Below are 27,236 nucleotides of genomic sequence, written 5' to 3'. Positions count from 1 at the left end.
TACAGAAAAACATTTATTTCTGTTTTATTGACTAGGCCAAAGCCTTTGATTGTGTGGATCACAATAAACTGTGGAAAATTCTGAAAGAGATGGGAATAACTAGACCACCTGACCTGCTTCCTGAGAAACCTATATGCAAGTCAAGAAGCAACAGTTAGAACTGGACATGGAACAACAGACTAGTTCCAAATAGGAAAAGGAATATGTCAAAGTTGTATATTGTCACCTTGCTTATTTAACTTATATGCATCATAAGAAATGCTGGGCTGGATGAAGCACAAACTGGGATCAGGATTGCTGGGAGAAATAATAATCTCAGATATGCAGATGACACCACCCTTATGGCAGAAAGTGAAGAAAAACTAAAGAGCCTCTTGATGAAAGTGAAAGAGAGTGACAAAGTTGGCTTAAAACTCAGCATTCAGAAAATTAAGATCATGGCATCCGGTCCCATCACTTCATGGCAAATAGATGGAGAAACAATGGAAACAGTGACAGACTTTATTTTTTTTGGCTCCAAAATCACTGCAGATGGTGACTGCAGCCATGAAATTAAAAGACACTTACTCATTGGAAGAAAAGTTATGACCAACCTAGACAGCATATTAAAAAGCAGAGATGTTACTTTGGCAACAAAGGTCAGTCTAGTCAAGGCTGTGGTTTTTCCAGTAGTCATGTATGGATATGAGGGTTGGACTGTAATGAAAGCTGAGCACTGAAGAATTGATGCTTTTGAACTATGGTGTTGGAGAAGACTCTTGAGAGTCCCTTGGACTGCAAGGAGATCCAACTAGTACATCCTCAAGCCAATCAGTCCTGAATATTCATGGAAGGATTGATGTTGAAGCTGAAACTCCAATACTTTGGCCATGTGATGTGAAGAACTGACTCACTAGAAAAGACCCTGATGCTGGGAAAGATTGAAGACGGGAGGAGAAGGGAACGGCAGAGAATGAGGTGGTTGGGTGGCATCACCAACTCAATGAACATGAGTTTGAGTAAACTTCAGGAGTTGGTGATGGACAGGGAGGCCTGGCGTGCTGCAGTCCATGGGGTCGCAAAGAGTTGGACACGAATGAGCAACTGAACTAAATGAACCAAAATATACTAATAACTATGTGAGGAAGACCATAGAAAATGCATAGCTACATAAATTGAATTTATGTAGCCTAACCCATAAAGGCCTATCCAGTATCTTGGATGTCTCAAGGAAGAGGTGATCACTGTTTGATAGAGAAGACAGAGAAAACCTCCTGGTGAATTTGGAATTCAAGCCTTAAAAGTTTCTTTTACTTCGGTGGAGAAAAGGGTGAGGGCAGGTCTCATGAACAGAAGATAATATGAGGGCTTCCCTGACGGTCCTGTGGCTAAGACTTAATGCTTCTAATGCAGAGGTTCGATCCCTGGTCAGGGAATTAAGTCTCACTTAGCGCAACTAAGAGTTCTCAGCCACTCTTTTTTTTTAGTGTTTATCGGAGTAGAGTTGCTTTACAGTGTTCTGTTAGTTTCTGCTGTACAGCAACGTGAATCAGCCAAATGTATATATATCTCCTCTTTGTCACTGAATAGAGTTCCCTGTGCTTTACAGTAGGTATACAGTAGGTTCCTATAGAATAGGTTCTTATTAGTTATCTGTCTTATTCATAGGGTCAATAGTGTGTGTACGGTTTACTTGCTAAGTCATGTCCGACTCTCATGACCCATGGCCTGTAGCCCGCCAGGCTCCTCTGTCCATAGGATTTTCCAGGCAAGAATACTGGAGTGGGTTGCCATTTTCTTCTCCAGGGGATCTTCCTGACCCAGGGATAGAACCCAGGTCTCTTACGTCTCTTAGGCTTGCAGAATCTTAGTTCCCTGAACAGGGATTGAATCCCAGCCCCCTGCTTGGAAATAAGCAGTCCTAACCACTGGATCACCAGAGAATTCCTGCTGAGCAGTTTCTTGAAATGCAATATTTCAGATCGACTGTCAATTAAGAAAAAAAAGTCTGCATTTTTAACAAGATTCCCAAATTATTCATGTTTACTAAAATTTGAAAAGTAGTGAGGAGTCATTTGATTGTTATACTAAGTTGCATGTTTATAACTAGGAATATGTTTTTCAACAGAAAACACATTTCTTACAATTCTATGTAAGAAATGGTGGTTAGGATTTCAGCGTAACCCAGAAAGGCCTAAAATGATTCATAATTAGAAATGGTGTGTGAAAAATCTAACGCTTACGTTCTAGGACAGGCAGGAACTGCTGGACTGGAGAACAGAAAAAGCAAATTTGTGTCTTGGTTAGAGAAAGGGAGAAAGAAAAAACCTATCAGACTGCTGCAGACTGGTTTGCAGAGGGTGTGACACGAGGTCAATGACTGGGGATTCTGATCCTGTAATTTCCCAAGAATTGGATTCTGGAGCACAGCGTCTGTGTTGCTTTGCTTGTAGCAAATTCTCTCTTAACATAATGGCAGCCTTATGGAACAGATTATTTCCATAAATGATACAGGTTCTAAGATGCGTAGTCAAGTGAAAAAAGGCACGTGAAGAGTAGTATGCATGCGTGCGTTCCAAGCTTCAGTGCTGGCTGCCTGACTCTCTGCGACCCTGTGGACTGTGGCCTGCCAGGCTTCTCTGCCCTTGGGATTCTCCAGGCAAGAATACTGGAGTGGGTTGCCATGCCCTCCTCCTGGGGATCTTTCTGACCCAGGGATCGAACCCACGTCTCTTACGTCTACTGTATTGGCAGGTGGATTCTTTACCACTAGTGCCACGTGGGAAATCCCATGTGTAGTATGCTAAAGTGGAAAATCTTTAACACTTGTTATTTTCCCCATGTGTTGGGAAGATCTCCTGGAGGGATCTTCTACATACATATTTATGTATGTAGAAAAATTCCTAGAAATGGAATTATTTGTACAGAAGCTATGTGCATTTGTAACGTTGCTAGATTTTACCCAGTTGTTTCCATAAATATTGTATCTATTTACACTGCTACTAGTGATATTTAAGAATGCTAAGTTATATAGCCAACTTTATGATCTTTGCCAATGCGGTGGTTAAAAAATGGTATTTCATTGTTGTCTTAATTTGTATCCCTCTAAATGGTGAGATTAAATATCTTGAAATGTATTTAAAAGTCATTTCTGTGAAATATCCTGGTGCATGGGTGCTTGCTTAGTCGTGTCCAACTCTTTTCGACCCCATGAACTGTAGCCTGCCAGGCTCCTCTGTCCATGGGATTTCCCAGGTAAGAATACTGGAGTGGGATGCCATTTCTTCCTCCAGGGGATCTTCCCAACACAGGGATCGAACCAGGGTCTCCTGCATTGCAGGTAGATTCTTTACCACTGAGCCACCTGGGAAGCCCCTTATTCTTGGCCAGTTTTATGTTAGAGTATTTCTTTTTTTTTATTTATAGTAATTATTTATATATTAGGGAAGTTAGCCCTTTGTGATATGGGTAGCAATTCTTTTTGTTAATACACAAAAACAGCAATGAATAGATAGTTAGTGGCTGCTGTATTGAATATCATAGGCCTGGAAGTTGACCATATAATTTGCTGCTGACTGTAAGGAAATGGCAACCCACTCCAGTGTTCTTGCCTGGAGAATCCCAGGGATGGGGGAGTCTGGTGGGCTGCCGTCTATGGGGTCACACAGAGTCAAACACGACTGACGTGAGTTAGCAGCAGCAGCCTGTTTCCTTAGATAAGGTGGGGTATGTCTTTTTTTAAAATTGTGTTCAAGATTGTAGTTCCATATATAGGAGACACATGGAAAAAGTTTTGTAATATAAAGTTTTAAGAAACTAAAACTCGATGAAGTCCCTTTACCTGGTGGAACAAGGTTAAAAACATTTTTTTAATTGAATGGTACTAAATTTTCAAAATTTTAATTGTTGTGGGAAATCACATGGCTGTTTTAAACCTAAATGTCTTGATATTATTCTCATTCTTTCCACCAGGTTACCACCAAAGAACATGATTTTGGTCTAGGGGCTCCAGTTTCTGAAGCTGAAAAATACCAGAATATTCTCCAGCTAGAGCAAGAAGTGAGAAATCAAGACAAATTCATCTCTACACTGAAATTACAGGTTACACGTAGTTTCTGTGCATATGTCCCTAAGTTAATTTGGGATGGGGGCCTATATTAAAATAAGATAGTGAATAAATTCTCATTCAGTACTCATTTAAATTGTATGGGTCTAAAATCATTCCATTTTTATCTTAACCATCTTGAAAACACACAGGTTCAGAGTGAGTGAGTACAGATTATGTGCCAGGTATCGGATCAGATGCTTTTAAGTACATAATCTTACTTCATCATCCTGACCTTGTAAGACTGTGGTGTCATTCCCATTTTACAGATGTGGAAGCTAAAGTTCCAAGAGGTTAAAGAATTATTATATTTTGGCTAATGAGTGACAGAGCTCGGATTTCCCTGAACTCCCAGTTTAGCTAGAATTTGATTCCAGTTCTGTGAACTCCCAAATTCAGTACTGTTTCTGGTCTCCTGGTGTCTGACCTGTGGAATAGCTATTAATGAAGTGAAAAGTTAGTCACTGAGTCGTGGCCAACTCTTTGCAACCCCCTGGACTGTGGCCCACCAGGCCCCTCTGTATTTGGAATTCTCCAGACAGGAAACTGGACTGGGTTGCCATTTCCTTCTGCAAGGGATCTTCCTGACCCAGAGATTGAACCTGGGTCTCCTGCATTGCAGATAGATTCCTTACCATTTTTCCGAGCCAACAAGGCTGTTAAAAGAAACTTCCTCTTCTAGGAAAATGGAGTAGACTTGGCTTTTCCTTACTCTTCCCACTAAGTACAGCCGAAACCCTGAATATTATGTGTGATGCAAACCTAAAAACACTTTGACAGGTGAGCAGAAGGAAGACTTGCTAGGGATCTCAGCTCACAGTGACTGTTAGGATGTGGTAGGAAGTTTCTGGTTTTTCTTTGTGTTCCAGGTATCCCAGGCAGAGTGCTGGAAAAACTGGCAACCAGAAATAAGGGATGCAGTTTAAAAAAGGTGTCAGAAAAGCCATGCCTCCTAGCCAAAGGACTAGGAAATGGGCAGTCTAGGAAGGCAGATTACTCTTAGATAAGAACTGCCCACTCTTAGCAAATACCAAGGAGAAATCTAGCCCCATTCCTGCCAGCAAAGGCTGAATGAATAAGGAGCCTAAATGTCCACCCTTCTCATACTATAGCAAGGAGCCCACCTTGCCTCATCCCCTGCCACCCTGTCCCCCAAGGCCCCCATCCCACCAGTGTTGTATCAAAGAAGGCTGAGTGGGGAACTAAGGCTTTAGCATCCAGCAGGCAGTAAGGAAGTCCCCAACCCCACATTGTCAGCAGAGGCCATGTGGGGAGCCAGGAAGTCCACTGCCACTTGGTAGTAAGAGAAGCTTCCTTTTTCTGTTTGCCGGGGTGATAGCACAGGTGACCCAATGCAGAGTCAGAACCTTGACCACCCTACAGCAGTAACAAGTCCACCCACCCACAGTGGCAGTGGGGAGTACGTGGGAGCAGTAATAAGATGCCTCTGTTCCTGCTCTCTCTGGTAGAATCAGCCGAGGATGAATTCTCATCCCTGCCTAGCAGTCACAAGAAGCCCCACGTTTCCTGGGTGTTACCTGAGGCCTTGTGGAGAGATTGGATTTCCGTTCCTATCCACAGTAACAAGCCAGTGTCCCTCTTTTCCTGCTGGAGCAGTGTCACAGGAAGCCTCCCAAAAGGCACAAGTCGGTGTCTTAGACTACCAGACCTCAATAAAAGGAGGTCCCCTCATCCCCCAGATGCTCTCAACCTCTGTGAGAAAAGATAATGAAGAGACACCAATGCAGAGATGAATCAGATATGACAGTTATCTGACAAAGATTTTAAATTAGCCCTCAAATAAATGCTTTAACAGGCAATTTTGAGCGTGCTTGAAGCAAACAGAAAATCTCATCAAAGAAACAAAAGATACAAAGTATCTTTTAGATACTTTTTTTAATAGAGCCAAGTGAAATTTTGGCAGCAAATAAGATGTTCTTCAATAGGTGAATAGATAAACTGTGGTACACAGTAGAGTATTATTCATTGATAAAGAGAAGTGAGCCATCAAGCCATAGAAAGACATGAAAGAACCTTGAAAGGATATTGTGAGGTGTTAAAAGCCCATCTGAAAAGATTATGTACTCTGTGACTACAACTTCAGGACCATCTGGGAAAGACAAAGCAAAGACATTAGAAGATCACTGGTTGTCAGGGGTTTGGAGGGAGGGGTGAATGGAGCACAGTGGATTTTTAGGGCAGTATATATTCTGTATAATACAGTAACAATAGCCGCATGTCACTATACATTTGTGAAAACCCACAGAATCTACAGCCCAAGGAGTGAACCCTAATTAAACTCTGGACTTTAGTTAATAATAATTTATAATGTTGGTTCATCAGTTGTAACCAATGTACCACACTAAAACAAGATGTAAATAAGGGGAAATTGGGGTGAGTGGGAGAGGGGAGAAGGGGTGTGTGGAAACTCTGTACTTACTGGTCAATATTTCTGTAAACCTAAAACTGCTCTAAAAAAGTAATGTCTGTTAAAAAAAAAAACACATAGGAGAAAAGATTTCCAAATTATGTATCTGATAAGGAGTTAATATCCAGAGTATATAAAGAACTCCTACAACTCAACAACAAGAAAACCCAAAACACCTCAGTTCAAAAATGGGCAAAAGACTTGAGTAGGTGTTTCTCCAGAGAAGAGATACAGATGGCCAACAAGCACATGAAAAGATGATCAGCATCACAGTCTTTAAGGAAATGCAAATCAAAACCACAATGAGGTATCACTTCACACCAGTTAGGGCCACTAGCTATCATCACAAAGCAAAAAGTAACAAATATTGATGAGGATGTGGAGAATCTGGAGTTATTTATGCATTGCTAATGTAAAATGGTTTAACAAAAAAGTTTGATAATTCCTCAAAAAATTAAGGATAGAATTACCGTGTGATCCATCTATTCCACTCCCAGGAATATCCTCAAATGATTAAAAGCAGGGACTCAAACAGATACTTCTGCTCCAAAGTTCATGATAGCCAAAATGCAGAAAAAACCCAGATCTCCATCGACAGATGAATGCATAACCAAAGTGAGGTATACACAAGCAACGGAACTTTATTCAGCCTCAATTCAGATGGGAGACAAGAAGATGGATGAGCCCTGAAAACGGTGTGCTAATTGAAATAAGGTGCAGGGCAAATATTGTATGAGTCCACTTACCAGAGTTAGACAGATTCATAGGTGATTATTTAACGGGTACAGTCTCTGTTTATGATGATGAAAAAGTTCTGGGAATTAGACATGGGATGGTTGCACTGTGTTGTGAATGTACTTAATGCTACTGAATTTTACACTTACAAATGGTTGGAGTGGTAAATTTGGGGATGTACTATTTTACCACAAAAAAAGTTTTAAAAGTACAGTAACTGAAATTAAAAACTCAACAAACAAAAGCATGGAGAAGAGAAGAATGAATCACTGAACATGAGAGTAGAAGCAGAGAAATTACCTAATGTGAACAACAGAGAGAGAATAGATTGAAAAGAATGTGAGCAAAGCCTCTGCAACAGATGGGCCTGTAAGAAACACTCTGCGTTTGGATGGCTGGAGTCCCAGAAAAAGAGGTAAGAGAAGGTGGGGCTGAAAAAATATTTGAAGAAATAATGGCTAAATATTCCCCAAATTTGAAAGAAGGTGAGTGAAAACCTACTAGGGGTCTCCCAAAGAAATCTACCCTGAGACACTTCATATTCAAACTGAAAAGTAAAGACAAACAACATCCTGAAAGAAATAAGAGAAATAATTCATAATTTATAGGGGAACACCGATTTAAATGACTGCAAATCTAAAACCATGGACGTCGGAAGGAAGTGGCACATCTGTTCGTAGGTGAAGAAAGCTGAGTTTGTTGCCAGCAAAGCTACCCTAAAAGAATAGCTAAAGGAACTTCCCTAATGAAGAAGGAAGTGATAAAAGGTGTAGTCTTGGAAGGACAAGAGGGAAGGAGAACAATCCATAGAGCAAAAATAGGGGTAGCTTTGATAGAATTTCCTTCTCTACTTTCTGAATCATGTCTATCAAATGTCTTTCTCAATGTATGCAAAGGGAATATTTAAGACAATGATTTTATTAATAGAGGAAGGTAGGGAACATAAAGGGAGGTGATAATCTTCACTTCACTTGAACTAGTAGAATGTAGGCTGTGATGTGTGCTCAGTCACTCAGTTATATCTGATTCTTTGCAGCCCTGTGGACTCTAGCCCACCAGGCTCCTCTGTCCATGGAATTTTCCAGGCAGGAATACTGGAGTGGGCTGCCATTTCCTCCTCCAGGGAGTCTTCCCTACCCAGAGATCGAACTCGTGTCTCTTGCATTGGTAGGCGGATTCTTTACAAATTGTACCACCTGGAAAGCCCGTGGGCTGTGATAGCTTATGAATATAAATGAAACACCTAGAGCAACAACTAAGAATCTCTACAAAGAGATACACTGAAAATTGCTATGTATAAATCAAAATGGAATTCTAAAAAATGTTCAAGTAACTTAGAGGAAAGCAGGCAAAATAAAACAAAAATTAAAGAAACAGAAAATCACAAAAAAATCACACTTGAATCTTAGCATAAAAGTAAATACATTAAATATATGTAATCTAACTACACCAATTAAAAGATAGAAATTGTCACAGTAGATTAAAAAGAAACATGACCTAGCTTTATGCTGTCTGTGAGAAATCCACTTCAAATATAATGATATAGCTATCTTGAAAGGCATTCAGACCCGAATGAAGAAATAAAACTTTCCCTGTTTACAGATGATGTGATCTTTTTGCTGGAAAATCTTATAAAATCTACAGTGTAGAAACTGGAACTAAAAAATGAGTTCAAAAGGTCAGAATACAAGACAAACATTATATATTTGTATATTATAATTAAGTAGTAGAAATTAAAAAAAATGCAATACCATTTACAATCACTCAAAAAGAAAATGTAATCTTTGGATATAAATCTAGCTAAACAAGTATGCACTTACATTCTGAAAACTATGAAATGTTAATAAGAGAAATCAAAGTAGATCTAAACAAATGTTCAGGGATTGGAAGCCTCAACCTAATAAAGATATCAATTCTTTCCAAATTGATATATAGATTTAGTGTGAGTCCCATCAAAATCCCAGGAAAAAAAAATTTTGAAAAAGAACAAGGTGGGAAGAGTCATTCTCCTTGATTTCAAAACTTAACATATGGCTATGATAATCATGATTGTATGGTATTGCTAGAGTAATAGACACAGATCAATGATACAGAATAGAGAATCCAGAAATAGCCTTACACAAGTACAGCTAGATGATTTTTGGCAGAGGTACAAATGCAGTCTAATGAAGAAAGGGAGTCTTTTCAACAAAAGTTGTTGGGTATCTTTTAGGGAAAAAAATTAGCCTAGACCTAAAACTCATACCTTACACAAAGATTAACTCAAAGTGGATCAAATATAAAACAAAAACTATGAAACTTTTAAAAGATAACAGGAAAAAAATCTTCCGGATCTTGGACTTGCTGAAGAGCTTTTAGACATGAGAGCAGAAATATGATTCATAAAAGAAAAAGTTGATGATTTGAATTTCATCAAGATTTAAGCCCTTTGCTCTGCAAAAGACCCTGTTAATAGGATGAAAAGATAAGCCACAATCCCTGTTTCTGTCAAAGGACTCATATTGAGAAGAAATGTGGAGAACTCTCGAAACACAACAGGTTAAAAAAAAGCAAGCAATCCAAGTAGAAAGTGAACAAAGGATATGAAGATATATTTCACAGAATGAAATATTGTAGACAAACAAAAAAAATGTTCATCTTTTCTAACAGGGAAATACAAATTAAGACCATGATGATATAACAATGCATACTGTTGAGAGCAGTTAAAATGAAAAACAGTGACAATACGAAAAGCTGGCAAAGATGAGGATCACTCATATATTCCTGATGGCAATGGGGAATGGTACAGCCACTTTGGAAATAGTTTAGTTCTTAAAACACTAAACGTACATTTACCATACAACTCAGAAATTTTTCTCTTGGGAATTTTTTCCAGAGAAATGAAAATTATGTTCACTGAAAAACCTGTATACAGTTGTTCATAGCAGCTTTATTTGTTATAGTCCCAAACTAGAAACATCTAAAATTTTGCTTAATTGGTGAATGATTAAACAAACCACGGTAATCCATACTGTGAAATATTATTCAGCAATGACAAAGAACTGTTGCTCCACATAGCAATCAAGGGCACTGTTTTGAGTGAAAAAACCAGTGTCAACAGATAACGTACTGTGATCTGTATCACATGACTCTGTTTATGTTATATTGTTGTTGCTAAGTTGTGTCCAACCCCAGAGATTGCAGTGCGCCAGGCTTACCTGTTCTTCACTGTTCCTGTAGTTTGCTCAAACTCATGTCAATTGAGTCAGTGATGCCATCCAACCATCTCATTCTCTGTTGCCCCTCTCTCCTCCTGCCCTCACTCTTTCCTAGCATCGAGGTCTTTTCCAGTGCGTCGGCTCTTCACATCAGGTGACTGAAGTATTGGAGCTTCAGTTTCAGCATCAATCCTTCCAGTGAATATTCAGGGTTGATTTCCTTTTGGATTGCTTGGATTAATCTCCTTGCAGTCCAAGGAACTGTCAAGTCTTCTCCAGCACTGTAGTTCAAAAGCATCAATTCTTCGGCACTCAGTCTTCTTAATGGTCCAACTCTCACATCTGTGCATGACTACTGGAAAAACCGTAGCTTTCACTCTGTGGAATTTTGCCAGCATTTATTTATGTTATCTACCTATTTATGTTGCATTCTCCAAATGACAAAATTATAGAGATAATGATTGTTGACATTTAAGGGTGAGGAGGGAATGGCTGTGACTGTAAAGGAGTAATGGGAGGGTGATCTTTGTGGAGATGGAATAGTTCTGTATCTTACAGAGGTGGTAGTTACAGTAGTTCACACGTGATGAAATGATATAGACCAATAGACACACATGGTTCCAACGTCAAATCTCTGGGTTTGATACTGTGCTGTAATTATTTAAGATGTAACTGTTGGAAAAACTGGATTAAAGGCACATGAACCTTTCTGCTACCTTTGCAGCTTCCTGTGAACTTTTAGTTATTTCAAAATAAGTTTTGTTTTTTTTTAAATAAAAACTTTTGTTTGATTACCTGTCATCTGCCAGCAATTTTACTTGAACTTTTAGATCTTTCTAACTTTCCTTGGAAATTTTAGGTATTCTTCCCATTTAACAGTTGAGACTTAGGAGGCTTCATTGTTATTTTCTGAAATCAGATGCATCTCAGGATCAAGAAAATCTGGTAAATTGCCTGAGGTCAAGTGAGTGGTGAAGAACTATAGCAAGCGTTAAACGTGGCTGCCTTAGCCCAAAAGTTCATGTCCTTTCTCACCTCCTCCTCTAAGTACTTGTGTCTTGGAATTAAGTAAAAGTAGGGCTTAATGTTGAGATGAGGGAAGTATTTATTTATTTATAATGCTAAATAATAATTTAGCATTATAGGCTAGATATATGATAAATGATACAGAAATGAGAGGTATGTTGATCCAGAAATTAGAAACATGAGCCCTTTAAAGTTACTTAGAATTTAGTGGAAGGGTCAGGGAAGTAAAGACATGATTATAATACATCTTATAAAAATACTAAGATAAAACTATAAGAAGCTTTTTATATATATAAGAGGTTACAGATTTCTCCTCTTTAGAGGACAGATACCTGTAACCTCTCCTGGGGCAGTGGAAGGTTAGCAAACAGGTTTAGCATGTTCTTGTTGCTCAGAGACATGGCACTATAGAAGCCGTGAACAGAGACAAAAAGACAGACAAATTGAAGTTTGTTTGATTATCCCACATCCTATAGTTTAAGAAATATACTAGTAATGAAAGTAGGTAATGAGAGCAGGGGGAAAGGAAAGAAACTTAGTGCAATCATAGATGATTGCACAGGATATCATTGCCTGGTTTCTGTGCTAGTTACCAAAGGTGAGCGGCAGGTCGTTTTATAGTTCCTGGAGGCAAAGGCAACAACGAAATTGTAGTGAAATAATTTATGGTCCAAAGGATAAAAACAAACCAGGTATACAAAGAAGTACATTTTTTCCTGAAACTGGAGACCTGACCAAAGTTCTCCCTGAGGGTTCTGTCTTTTTTTAATTTATTGAAGTATAGTTGATTTATAATATGTTAGCTTCTGATGTGTACAGCAAAGTGATTCAGTTATATGTATATTATTTTTCAGTTTCTTTTCCATTATGGTCTATTACAGAATATTGAATATAATTCCCTGGGCTATACAATAGGGCCTTATTATATATCCATTCTATATCCCTGAGGATTCTTACAAAGAGGGTTCTGTAACATAGTATATAGCACTTTTCAATAAATTCCCTAATAGAGGTTTTGAAATCAGTTTAGCGAGATTGTTTCTTTTTTTTAAATTAATTTTTTTGGAATATAGTTGCTTTACAATGTTGTGTTAGTTTCTACTATACAGCAAAACGAATCAGCCATCCATATACAGGTATCTTCTCCCTTTTGGACTTGCTTTCTGTTCAGGTCACCACAGTGCATTAAGGCAGAGTCTGTGTGAGACTGTTTCTTACAGCCTGCCTAGAAGTTAGGTATATATTGAAGATGGTAGAAAGGGCTTTACAGGCAGTAGGCCTTGGATCACAGATGGAATTTGTTCGTCTCATTCTCAGTGCAATGAAGCACCATAAGGCTACAGGATTTACCTCAAATTTGCATTTTCAAAGAATTTTTAGCTGTAGTTGGGAGAAGACCCAAAAAGAAGAGAGTAGGAAGTATTGCTGCCATTCAGCCTGGTTGTGATAAAAACTCAACAAATAAGTGCATCTACAGTTACCTTTTTGCCTTTTTTTTTTTTAAAGTTTCTTCACATTTTTTCTCATGTCCTGGGTTTGACAACTTAAATTCTTTACATGTAAATCTCATAGGTTAAGGCGCCTTGTTTTGCTGTTTAGTTGCTCAGTTGTGTCCGACTCTTTGCAACCCCATGGACTATAGCCTGCCAGGCCCCTCTGTCCATGAGATTTCCCAGGCAAGAATACCAAAGTGAGAGTTGGGTTAAAATAATGACTTTTCTCGTCGTCTTGAGCATAATAAACGTCATTGTACTACACTTAGTTATATGTAACTCATGACCTTTAGGATGCTTCCTTATATGTGTGACAAATATTACAGTTTATATTTTTAAAGAAAACTTTGTTGATTTTGATGGTTTGGAAAGAGCTGTCTCTAGTTATTTGAAAAGGCCACGGTTATAACAATAAAAAAATAATGCTAGAGCTAAGAGTAATGTTAGATAAGGGGGTTAGCAATTTTAGATGCTCTTTAAGGACCCAAATTGTTTTTTCTTCTGTTTACGTCTTACACCAACACAGTACCTTGGATATAGTAGGTACTCAGTAAATATTTGTTCAATATACAAGACAGATCTTGTGGGAAAGGACCTTTGTGCCACCACTTTATCTCAGATATTTCTTTTATGGCATTTACATACTGTATATGTGTTTTCTTAAGTAAACAATACATTCTCCTTGAGCAGATACTTAACCTATCTTTGTATCTTTCGAAGTTAACGAAATTCTTAACGTATTATCCTTATTCAATGAGTCTAACATATTTTTTTTCCTTTAAAGGCATTTGGATACCTTCGTGATAGAAAAGGCCCTTTTCTTCATCCGTTGATGGTTTGCTAGTGGGCTGGGAAAGGAAGCTGTGGTCCTCCACTTTAGTCAGCAAATACTTGATTGATTTGGTATCAGTATTTAGCTTAGTCAAGTAAGTTACTGATATGTTCAAAAGAATTTTTCTAAAGAGTTAACATTTTGATAACAATAATTAGAAATTCAATATTAAAGAATGCCTAATTGGTGATTTTAATGATAATAAGATAACAATAATTACTTCAAGACTGGTTCCTTGTCTGCAGATACAAGTATTTGGCAATTTTTCTAAAAAATCAACAGTAAGTTTTTTTTGTTTCTAAGCTGAAAATTGTCTTGAGAGTTGTAGCTATATAAACCTTAAAATATTTATTTAGTATATATTTTTCAGATAGATAATATAGTCACATGGTACAAAATTCAGAAAAAAGATACATAGTTAAGTTTCCCTGCCAGGGAAGCAAACCTCCCTTCCTGAATCCAGTCACCTAGTTGTTCTCCTCAGAGGGAAGCTAAGGAAATCTTTTAACGTGATTATTTTCTTTCTCATTACAACAGATTGAAGATCTCAAACAGACAAATCATGGCTTGGAAGAATATGTTAAGAAACTCTTGGATAGTAAGGCGGTGGTAAGCAGTCAAGTAGATGATTTAACCAGCCACAATGAGCACCTTTGTCAAGAATTGATTAAAATTGACCAACTAGCAGAGCAACTGGAAAAAGAAAAAAATTTTGTGGTGGATACCGCTGACAAGGAACTTGAAGAAGCAAAGGTACTAGATTTGTCACTAATCAGGTTTTTTTTTTTTTAAATTGAGGTATAATAGACATATTCTGGAGAAGGCAATGGCACCCAACTCCGGTACTCTTGCCTAGAAAATCCCACGGACAGAGGAGTCTGGTGGGCTGCAGTCCATGGGGTCACTACGAGTCGGACACGACTGAGCGACTTCACTTTCACTTTTCACTTTCATGCATTGGAGAAGGAAATGGCAACCCACTCCAGTGTTCTTGCCTGGAGAATCCCAGGGACAGGGGAGCCAGGTGGGCTGCCGTCTCTGGGGTCGCACAGAGTCGGACACGACTGAAGCGACTTAGCAGCAGCAGCAGCAGACATATTCAGTTCAGTTCAGTTCAGTCGCTCAGTCGTGTCCGACTCTTTGAGACCCCATGAATTGCAGCACGCCAGGCCTCCCTGTCCATCACCAACTCCCGGAGTTCACTCAGACTCACGTCCATCGAGTCAGTGATGCCATCCAGCCATCTCATCCTCTGTCGTCCCCTTCTCCTCCTGCCCCAATCCCTCCCAGCATCAGAGTCTTTTCTAATGGGTCAACTCTTCACATGAGGTGGCCAAAGTACTGGAGTTTCAGCTTCAGCATCATTCCCTCCAAAGAAATCCCAGGGCTGATCTCCTTCAGAATGGACTGGTTGGATCTCCTAGCAGTCCAAGGGACTCTCAAGAGTCTTCTCCAGCACCACAGTTCAAAAGCATTAATTCTTCGGCACTCAGCCTTCTTCACAGTCCAACTCTCACATCCATACATGACTACTGGAAAAACCATGGCCTTGACTAGATGGATCTTTGTTGGCAAAGTAATGTCTCTGCTTTTCAATATGCTATCTAGATTGGTCATAACTTTTCTTCCAAGGAGTAAGCGTCTTTTAATTTCATGCCTGCAGTCACCATCTGCAGGGATTTTGGAGCCTAAAAAAAATAAAGTCTGTCACTGTTTCCATTGTATCCCCATCTGTTTGTCATGAAGTGATGGGACCAGATGCCATGATCTTCGTTTTCTGAATGTTGGTTGAACTTTAAGCCAACTTTTTCACTCTCCTCTTTCACTTTCATCAAGAGGCCTTTTAGTTCTTCTTCACTTTCTGCCATAAGGGTGGTGTCATCTGCATATCTGAGGTTTTTGATATTTCTCCCGGCAGTCTTGATTCCAGCTTGTGCTTCCTCCAGCCCAGCGTTTCTCATGATGTTCTCTGCATAGAAGTTAAATAAGCAGGGTGACAGGATACAGCCTTGACGTACTCCTTTTCCTATTTGGAACCAGTCTGTTGTTCCATGTCCAGTTCTAACTGTTGCTTCCTGACCTACATACAGATTTCTCAAGAGGCAGGTCAGGTGGTCTGGTATTCCCATCTCTTTCAGAATTTTCCACAGTTTATTGTGATCCACACAGTCAAAGGCTTTGGCATAGTCAATAAAGCAGAAATAGATGTTTTTCTGGAACTCTCTTCCTTTTTCCATGATCCAGCGGATGTTAGCAATTTGATTTCTGGTTCCTCTCCTTTTCTAAAACCAGCTTGAACATCTGGAAGTTCACGGTTCATGGTTCACCTCAAAAACAACAGGAATATCTTCTACAGTTTTAAGAGTTTTAAGATATATATATATTTAAAGTTTTAATCCTTCTGGAATTTCTTTTTGTTCTAGTATGAGATAGGGTTGATTGATCCTCTCTTCAGTCACTGATTTGAAGTGCCATTTTAACAGCCACTAAATTCTTATATGTGCATAGATATGTTTCTGGACTTTTTGGTTTCATTGATTCAGTTGTCATTTTCTATGCCATTGCCATATTATTTTAATAACTAGCTTTATGATTTTTTTAACATAAAAACATTTATTTATTTATTATTTTTTAATTTTGACCTTGCTGGGTCTTCGTTGTGGTACACAGGCTTCTCTTATTCTGGAGCATGGGTTCTAGAGCACATGGGGTCAGTAGTTGCAGTGTGCGGGCTTAGTCGCCCTGTGGCATGTGGGATCTTACTTCCCCAAATAGGGATCGAACCTGCATCCTCTGCATTGGCAGGCAGATTTTCAACCCCTGGACCACCAGGGAAGTCCCGTGATATTTTGATAAACATTTTATTTCTTGATTAAATTTTGATACTCCACCATGACCTTTAGAAGCTAGGAATTTAAGCAGTATTATAAACAGAAATTTTCATTTCTCTTTGCTGTCTAATAGCTTATAGGCAAGACACGGAGTATGTCTGAAAGCCAAAAACCAACCTATTGAATTTTTAAGTGAAAATGTGATTGATTTATTAATCACTAAATTAATAAATTGTGTCTGTGAGAGGATAATTTCCCAACGCTAATTGCTGTTGCATGTTAGTTCTTGAACATCCTTTTAATGTATTCTTGGTAGCATATGATAAAGCACTTAGGTAAATAAATGATCAAGCTGTGAACATAAGTTATTGAAGGCATTATTTATTATAGTAATTTGAAACATAAGAGCTGGTTATGAACACTAGGCTGGTATTTGTTTATCTGCAGTAACCTCACTTACTTCAAATGTGTAAAGGATAAGTAAGTCTGTAGTAGTAAAAAGTCTGAATAATGGAATACTCAAATACATGAAGTTTATTACACAATCTTCTTTAATAGTGTTGCCTAGAGGAGGTCCTTAGAATAACTACTTGAGAGAGTAGATAAGAATGATTTGATTTGTGTTTAATTTGCAATTTATCTTATAATGGTTGCTGCCGAAGTCTTGGAGGATATTTAAAAGTAACTTAGGACTTCCTGGCAGTCCAATGGTTAATACTCCTAGCTTCCTAGCTTCCAAGCTGGGAGCATGGGTTTGACCCCGGGTGGGAGAACTAAGTTCTCTCATGCCACATGGCCAAAAATATAAATAAATGTAGCTTACCTATTTTGTTATTTAAACATTCTTAATAAATGCTTTTGTTTGTATTGTTTCTTTTAAAATAATAGTTATCCTTCATTCACAGTTTAATGGTAAATTGAGTTCAGTCTTAATTATAAAAATTATCAAAAAACACTAAATTGATGTTTAATTATGTCTTTCTTGTTTTCTTCTTCAAATTTAAAATTAACAGCACTCCTTCCCAGACTGTGGGAAGCCTAGTTGGCCAAATTATTCTATAAGGAGAATGTCTAGTTTTGGAGTATTGATTTTAAAGGGTTGTTAGAGTCTGTGTTCTAGAGAGAGTCCTCTTTCAGAATGAACCTTCTGCTATCAGAAAAGGAGAATTTCAGGAATGGAAAACATCTAAAGTAAAAGATCTTGGATTTATCTAAAACTGAAAATATTAAATTTGTAAATGGAAATTCTGTCCATCTCAGAAGAGAGTGTCTTTAGGAAAGAGATATCCATATATGTATTATGTAGAAGGTCTGGTGTACTTGAGAATTAGAAAGCTATTTGTAGAAGAGGTGGGCTGCAGTTTTAGGGAAGAGAGAACATTGTTGATACAGGGAAAGTATTAAAAAGTTAACAGAGAAAGGACAAAATGGAAATAGGTCCTTTGTGTTGGTGAAAGATCGTGAAATGAAAGCACCATCCTCGATAAGCAAATGTTCCTCGTAGAATGGGGATTAGAAAAAATGCATGACCTGTGCTGGGAATACCAACCCCGGTGCATGTTGTCATCATCAAGTCACTGGGTATACAGTTTAGGCGTCCAATCCTTGGGGAGAGAGTCTCTGTCTGATTTGTGAGATGATACTTGAAACGAGAATTTCTAATCTGAGAGATGAGAATGTTTGGGTTCCTATACTGTTAAAAGATGGTGCTTTAGGTATGTGGAAGTAGAGTCTGAGGCTAAAGCTACTGTTAGTTCGTCTAGAATTGAGATAGTATTGAATTTATTTACTCAAAAGAGTTTACTTTTAGCTATGTTTTAAAAGTCCACTGAGTAACTTCTTCCATCATTTATTCCATTAAAATGTTTTGAGGGACTTCCCTGGTGGTCCAGTGGTTAACACTTTACCTTCCAGTGCAGAGGTTGCAGGTTCAATCCCTGGTCCAGGAGCTAAGACCCCACATGCCTTGAGGCCAAAAAACCAAAACACGAAACAGAAGCAGTATTCTAACAAATTCAGTAAAGGATTTAAAAATGGTCCACCTCAAAAAAAGTCTTAAAAAATAAATTAAAAAATGAAATGTTTTGTTTCTTCATACAATTTATATTTTTAATTAAAAATGAGGCCATTATTGGATAGCATGACCGATTCAATGGATATGAGTTTTAGCAAACTCCAGGAAATAGTGAAGGACAGGGAAGCCTATTATATTATCTATAGCCATATAACAAATTGCTATTGAACTTTAATGACTTCAAACAACAAATATGTACACCTTACAGTTTCCAGTGCAACTTAACTGAGTAGTTCTGGCTCACCATTTCTCAGGAAACTGTAATCAGATGATGGCCGGGCTTCGGTCATGGGTACTGGTAGATTTGCTTTTAAGATGACTTAGATGACTCTTGGCTTTTGGCAGGAAACTTAGTTCCTTGGGCTTCTCTGGTGGCTCAGTGGTAAAGACTCCATCTGCAATGCATGAGACTGGGGTTCGATCCCTGGGTCTGAAAGATCCACTGGAGAAGGGAATGGCAACCCACTCCAGAATTTCTGCCATGGACAGAGGAACCTGGCAGGCTACAGTCCACAGGGTCACAAAGAGTCGGACACAACTGATCAACTAACACTTTCACTTTTCACTTAGTTCCTTGCCAGGTGGACCTCTCCCTAGATTGTTTGATGTATTCTTTTTTGGCAGCTGGCTTCCCTCTGCCACAGTGATCCAAAAGAAACAAAAAGGAAGAGTTTCTAGTCTCAAAATTGACATGCTGTCTCTCCCACATATCTTGTTCATTAGAAGAGAGTCCCCAAGTATAGACAACACTTAAGGGGAGGGGAATTCAGCTCCATTTTATGAAGGCAAGAGGATCAGAATTTTGAGACATATTTTAAAGCTACCATGACCATAAGCCTCCTTTTATCTTTTCACCTTGAGTTGTTTATCATTCATGACTTAATGCAGTGTTTCCCAGAGTGGTGAACATGAGTTTCTGAAACATAAAGAAACAGAACTGTAATTTTATCATCACTAGTTTTGTCATATAATTTACATTTTTAATTAACATAGGGCCATTATTAGACTGGATCTCTGGTAACTCTTGTCATTACTGTTACTTTAGAACCTACCATGTGGAAGACAAAGCATAAAGCCTGTGTATGTGTCTAACCCACGCCCCCAGCCACACACACACTGATTCCCTCTCTCTCTCCCCTGCTTCATTTTTCTCTGGCACTTTCCTCCTTCCTCCCTCCCTCTGCTGTAGCCACAGTGACCTCCTTACTGTTCCCTGATTTAGCAAACAATCTTTTCCCTTTTGCTATGGCTGTATGCTTTGTCTGGAATATTTTTCTTAAATTTTTCAGTGGTTGACTCCCTCAATGTGGACTTCCCTGATCACCCCATTTTAAATTCTATTCTTTGTAAACACTCCTAATATTCTTAAGAATATTGCTTCTTTTTTGTAATGTACTGTATAATTTATTTTTAGGTTTATTTTTTGTCATCTACCAACTAGACTATAAGGTGTCCAAAGGCAAGGATCTTTGTCTATTCCATTCCCTTTTTAAAAATCTAAAGTATAGAGCAGGTGTGAGTGCTCATTAAATTTTTTCTTGAATGACATATTCACTATCTGATATATACTTTGCCTGTTATCTTTTATTTATCTCTTTTAACTAGAATGTTAGCTCCATGAGGGTAGAGGTTCCTGTTTTATTCCATGCTATAACCAGCATATGAGACAATGAGACACACAGTAAGATCCTCATTAAACAGTTGTCAAGTAAATGAAGGCAGTAGCATCTTTTCATTTGGGCCAGTTGTAAAATTTTTTTTCAGAGTGGAATAAGCATTAAATTTTTTATCTTGATAAAAGTAATACATTTTTTTGAAATAGAAGAGTATAATGAAGAAAACTCCAGTACTTTGGCCATCTCCTGCGAAGAGTTGACTCATTGGAAAAGACTCTGATGCTGAGATGGATTGGGGGCAGGAGGAGAAGGGGACGACAGGGGATGAGATGGCTGGATGGCATCACTGTCTCGATGGATGTGAGTCTGAGTGAACTCCGGGAGTTGGTGATGGACAGGGAGGCCTGGCGTCCTGCGATTCATGGAGTCACAAAGAGTCGGACACGACTGAGCGACTGAACTGAACTGAATGAAGAAACTAATATGTACCATAATCACACCTTGCTATACCTAGACATAATCTGTCTTGCTCAGTTTACATACTATTGATTATATTCCGTCTGTATTTGGGGATATGTATGTATAAATTCATTTTTTACCAGAATGTGTCTTACTAGATAAAATTTTTGGCAGTGTAAGTTTTTATACTTAAATTTTATGGACACCTTTACACATGCTATGGTTTTTCCAGTGGTCATGTATGGATGTGAGAGTTGGATTATAAAGAAAGCTGAGCGCCGAAGAATTGATGCTTTTGAACTATGGTGTTGGATAAGACTCTTCAGAGTCCCTTGGACTTCAAGGAGGTCCAACCAATCCATCCTAAAGGAGATCAGTCCTGGGTGTTCATTGGAAGGACTGATGCTAAAGCTGAAACTCCAGTACTTTGGCCCACCTCATGCGAAGAGTTGACTCATTGGAAAAGACCCTGATGCTGGGAGGGATTGGGGGCAGGAGGAGAAGGGGATGACAGAGGATGAGAGGCTGGATGGCATCACCAACTTTATGGACATGAGTTTGAGTAAACTCCAGGAGTTGGTGATGGACAGGGAGTCCTGGTGTGCTGCAGTTCATGGGGTCGCAAAGAGTCAGACACGACTGAGCAACTGAACTGAACTGAACTTACACATATATAGACCTATACCAACAAAGTTCCATCTAGTCAAAGCTATGGTTTTTCCAGTAGTCATGTATGGATGTGAGAGTTGGACTATAAAGAAAGCTGAGTGCCAAAGAATTGTTGCTTTTGAACTGTGGTGTTGGAGAAGATTCTTGAGAGTCCCTTGGACTGCAGGGAGATCAAACCAGTCAATCTTAAAGAAAATCAGTCCTGAATATTCATTGGAAGGACTGATGCTGAAGCTCCAATACTTTGGCCACCTAATGTGAAGAGCTGACTCTTTGGGAAAGGCCCTGATGCTGGGAAAGATTGAAGGCAGGAGGAGAAGGGGATGACAGAGAATGAGATGATTGGATGGCATCACCGACTCAATGGACATGAGTTTGAGCAAGCTCCAGGAGTTGGTGATGGACAGGGAAGCCTGGCGTGCTGCAGTCCATGGGGTCACAAGAAGTTGGACACGACTGAGTGACTGAACTTACACATAATCCAGAATAGATCCATATCTTTTTAGTGTCTAGATAGTAGTGAAAATTAAAGCATTGAAAATTATTCAAAATTATATATAAGCTTATCCAAAGTGTACTTGAGTTATATTCCATATTATAACTAACCCTTTAGTATTTCATAAACTAAAATATAACTGCTGGAGAAATCTTAGAATTTTGGTCTAAAAAATAAATGAGAAACAATAATTCCAGAAAATTCAAATTTTAATGGGAAACATTTTAGTCTGGAATAACAAAGAAGGAGGTTTTGCAGAGATCTATAGCTTTGCATAAAAACATAATCACTATTCCCTAGGAATGTATAATCTAGTCATAGCTAAATATATGACTACAAGGCTGTTAAGACTGTCATAAAACTGATACAAAAAGTATTTTGTTGGTTGGATTGAATTAAACTATTAAAAGAGTTCACAGGAAAGAGCAATCATTTCTAACTTGGGAAAACTTAACTTCATTCTAGTCATTCTTTTGACTTCCTTATTCTCTTCTTCAGAATTATAATTAGTATTAACATTTTCTTTCAGTTTATGAGGAGTAGTTTGACAAAATGAAATCAATTAGTATTTTATACAAAACATTAAAGGAACTGCTTCATTTCATTCTAGGTTCTTTTACCATCAAAAGTAGGTAAATATAAAGGAATAAATTATCTTTTCTCTCATAAAATATTTACTGTCTGCATGTTTTTAAGTGACTTCTGTTTCTGATGCTCTCTTTCCAACAAATCAATTTAGACATTTTCCACCTAAATAGCATTTTTTTCTGGCTTGTTTTTCAGATTGAACTCATTTGCCAGCAAAATAATATAATAGTATTGGAAGATACAATAAAAAGGCTTGGATCTGTAAGTACATTTTTCATAAATAAATGTTAAGGAATCACTTTCATTCTGTTAGTAGGACTGCAAAAAAGTATACTTATGTTTTGGCTCTCATGTAATTTGTGAAAAATAAAAAGTGTTTTGTTTTCTAAAATCAGCACTCTCCCTGGTGGACAAGGGTCCTCCCATCTGTAAGAACGAATCTGTTCTTGCTCCGTTTCCTTAGTCTGTCCTTTCTTAGAGCTGGAGAGAACTTTTGCTTGGTTTTATTAATGTCCTTAGCTGTTACTTGATTAAAATGATGTCTGTGAGTAATTTAATTCTCAAAATGTAAGCTGTATTTGTTTACACATTAACTCTCATCCCTGTTAATAATAAATATTTTAAAGTCAAATGTTGTTACTTAGTTCTGAGTAATATGTTCTCTTTAACAATGTGAAACGAAAGTCGCTCTGTTTAGGCATTTTAACGTTGTCACTTAAAATATTTGAAACACCCTCTCTAAAAGTATGTCTGTACTTTTATCCCAATAAAGTATTGGTAAATAAATGTTGTAAAGCAAATGCTTCTAAATATATTAAAGTGAATGGAAATGCACGAAAGTATATACAAACATAGAATATCCCGCATTCATTTAATTTATTCAATTAGTTTATTTTGTTCAGTAAATTTATTAAATTAATCCAACATTTAATTAATTTATTTGTTGAACAATTATTGAATAAAACTTGAAACTATGAATAGATGCTTTAATAGTAGCATACAAGTTTCTCTTAGCAAATTAATTTTATTTCTAGAACTTATAACTAGATCTCTTATAAGAAACAATTCAGGCCTCTGAAATTTTTTCTTAAAAATTATTGTGTCAACATAGGGACATTTTCAGTGAAATAAAAATACAGTACATTCAGAAATCCTGGAAAAGAAAGGCATCTAACTGCTTTTAATTTTTTTCTAACTGCTTTTTAGAAAGTATTGCTGAATTATTATATTTTGAATTATTTCAAAATACCAAATTTATTATTTTTAAGGATCCTGTTTGCTTTCAACTTTCATTTAGAAAATGATAATATAGTTTAGCTTGAAATAATGGCCTAATTTTTTCCTCCTTGGCAAGATAATTTTAGAGACTGAAAAAGCACAAAATAAATCTCCTTCCAGACTTGATTCCTTTGTCAAAACTTTAGAAGCAGACAGAGATTACTACAAGAGTGAAGCTCAAAATTTGAGAAGGATGATCAGAAGTAGATCTAAAAGCCCACGACGCCCATCTCCATCTTCTCGGGTAGGTTTCTGGAAACTTGTAAATGTTTTGGAATTTGTTGCTGAAGCAGTGGATTTTATTTTTGATTCACCTAATCTGGATATAATTCCTTTTAATTTGGCATGAATTGGTATCTCAAGGAAAATGGGAGATGGAGCTTTCTTTGGTGGCACCATGGACCATCAAAATTGGTCCTTTATCCCCAGCATTAGTAGTGGTTGGGGGGTAATCAGACAAATGTGGAGCAATTTGGGATGATGTTTAAAAGAGAAGTGATTAAAAAATTTTTTTTTCATTATTTCATTATATAATCATGTTTGCTTAACCAGAAATTGTGTGCTGCCATCAGTAGGACATTTCTATTAGTGTGTGTGTGTGTGTGTGTGTTAGTTGCTCAGTTGTGTCCAACTCCTTGCAACCCCATGGACTATATTAATAACACATGTCAAAGAAGAATTTCACATTTTAAAAAAAATTTTACTGAAGTATAGTTGATTTACAGTGTTGTGTTTAATTTCAGTCTGTACAGCAAAGTAACTCAGTTATACATACATATTTTGTTTTTCGTATTTTTTTCCATTATGGCTTATCATAGGATATTGAATGTAGTTTACCTGTGGTATATGGAAGGACCTGTATTCAGATTTCTCATGTAATAATTATAGGGTACAAACTGTGATGTAGAGCTTCTGAAGACAACAAGAGACCGTGAAGAACTCAAATGCATGCTGGAAAAATATGAGCGTCATTTGGCAGAAATTCAGGGCAATGTCAAGGTTCTCACATCTGAGAGAGACAAGACCTTTCTTCTGTATGAGCAGGTAAACTTACTTATACGTAAACAAGATATGTAAGTACTAGCATTCAGTTCTGCGTGCGTGTTTGTGCGTGCTCAGTCACTTCAGTTGTGTCCAACTCTTTGTGACTCTATGGACAGTAGCCCGCTAGTCTCCTCTGTCCATGGGATTCTCCAAGCAAGAATACTCGACTGGGTTGCTATTCCCTCCTCCAGGGGATCTTCCTGACCCAGGGATCGAACCCATGTCTCTTATGTCTCCTGCATTGGCAGGTGGGTTCTTTACCATTCAGTCCACCTGGGAAGCCAGCATTTAATTCCTAGAGATGGGTAAATTCTTTAAGTTCTGTGAGAATACTTAAATCTATTAATCAAATTAATCTAACATTTGAGAATTACCTTTGTTCTTATGATGTTCTTAATGAAGTATGAAGTATTTGTGTATGTGTACACACACGTGTTGTCCTCTTATCCTAGAAAGATGATATACATGCATAGAAATAACCTAATTTTTGGAATAAGAAATGAGAAAAGTAACCAGATACAGTGAGTTCATGGTGAAAAGATTTGGATATGGAGGTTAAAAAATATTAACACATAGCTTGTGGTGTACTGTCAATCACTTTAGGAATTGCCATAAAATTTGTTTAATTTCAGAGAGTAAAGTCAATTTGTTGTTTATCTGTATTTTTAGCTTACGATTGTACAACCCTTATTAAACAAATAGCTTCTTTACTCAATTAAACCCCATGTATCACCAACATAATTTTTTCAAAAATATCAAATTTTATTAAGAATTGCAGCTACTAAGTGTAAGGTTCTGGGCTTGTTACTCTAAAAGATAGAAAAAATAAGACACTGTTTCCTATGTTTACATTCTAGGTAGGAAGAGAAGTATATTGTGTTGTATCTATTTTTTGTTATTTTAGCATAAGTAGTCTAGAAGATATTATAAGAAATAGAAGAGATAGGTATTTTTTAGTTATGGCAATTAAGACCTTTGCTGGACTATATGGAGTTTAAGTCCTGAAGGAAAGATGGGGTTTCTCTTATCTTGAAAGGGGTAAGAAGGAACATTCAAACTAAAGGAATGACCTGAAACAAAGGGTAAAGGCAGGAAAAACAGTATGTGAATGAATCCATTTATGACTAGAACAAAAGGTGTATGTCCGTGGAGTGAGGTGGGAGCCAAGGCTTGAGAGGTGGATTGGACTAGAACAGAAGTTTTCAAACTTTTTCTCTGAAGGCCCGGGTAAAAAGCAGCCTGGGCCTTGCAGGCTGTGTGACCTCTGACACAGCTCTTCAGCTCTGTTGTTGTAGTGCAACAGCCCCAGTAGGTACGAACAAGAGAACGAGTGTGTTCCTGTTACTCAGTCGCTCAGGTGTGTCCAGCGTTTTGCAGCCCCATGGACTGCAGCACGCCAGGCTCCCCTGTGCGTCACTGTCTCCCTGAGTCTGTTCAAACTCATGTCCGTTGAATCAGTGATGCCGTTCAACCATCTCATCTTATGTTGTCCCCTTCTCCTCCTGCCTTCAATCTTTCCCAGGATCAGGGGCTTTCCCAGTGAGTAGGCTCTTTGCATCAGGGGGCCGAAGTATTGGAGCTTCAGCTGCAGCATCCGTCCTTCCAATGAGTATTCAGGGTTGATTTCCTTTAGGATTTGGCTGTGTTACAGTATAATTGATTTATAGAGACACAAGTACTTGAAATTCCATAGAGTGGTGGGTGTGGGAGCCAGGTTAGACTGGAGTAAGAGAATGGATGATAAGGAACAGGCAGGGTGTACAAACCATGACACTTTAAAAAAAAAACTGTCGAAGGAAAAAGAGACAGATGATGATAAACGGGACAGTAGGACTAAGTGACAGTTTTTCAAGATATGGGAGCCATGTGCATGGTTGAAGAAGTAGAGGAAGAGCCAGTGGAGAGGGTGGTATTTAAAGTGAGACAAGTAGTTAAAATTGAGTTAGGGGTATCTTAAAAGACACTTCAGAAAATGAGGTCCAGGAGTCTGGTCAAGGCTTACCTATGGAAATTGGAAAGTAATATTTCTTCTTCTGAGACTTAGATACTAGCTGAATAGTGAGCAAAATCGAGAGAAAGGATGATAAGGGAAGGAAGTAGCAAAGCAGGGTATGAAATCACCTGCAGATATGGAGTAGACTTGGAACCCAAGGATAGTTGTTGAACAAGTGTGTGAAGCATAGGTTGGGTTATCAGTAAGGATCAGTAGGCCTTTCTGTTGGGGTGAAAGTAGTCAAGACATGGAAAGGGCACATACGTTTTTGTAGAGAAATACTGGAACACTATGATAATATTTATTAAGCCAGTGTTCTGTCTAAATTGTACTGATTTCAAATTTATCACAAAATGGATGATATATATCGTAGATACCTCTTAGTAAAACACT

The 27,236-nt window shown here is 38.0% G+C and overlaps 1 protein-coding gene across 1 annotated transcript in view; it reads left to right on the top strand.

Annotated features, from left to right (window-relative positions):
* TSGA10 (testis specific 10) overlaps positions 1-27,236 on the top strand; it is an 89,636-nt gene that overhangs the window by 8,545 nt on the left and 53,855 nt on the right. Inside the window, exons 2-6 of the mRNA XM_013967441.2 lie at positions 3,952-4,080; positions 14,333-14,548; positions 22,724-22,789; positions 23,883-24,050; positions 24,695-24,850. Coding sequence (XP_013822895.2) covers positions 3,952-4,080; positions 14,333-14,548; positions 22,724-22,789; positions 23,883-24,050; positions 24,695-24,850 — 735 coding nt within the window. The remainder of the gene's footprint in view (positions 1-3,951; positions 4,081-14,332; positions 14,549-22,723; positions 22,790-23,882; positions 24,051-24,694; positions 24,851-27,236) is intronic.

Source organism: Capra hircus, chromosome 11, assembly GCF_001704415.2.
Source record: "Capra hircus breed San Clemente chromosome 11, ASM170441v1, whole genome shotgun sequence".
Taxonomy (NCBI): domain Eukaryota; kingdom Metazoa; phylum Chordata; class Mammalia; order Artiodactyla; family Bovidae; genus Capra; species Capra hircus.
Note: the sequence above shows the minus strand (reverse complement) of the source record. Positions and strands in the feature narration are given on the sequence as shown.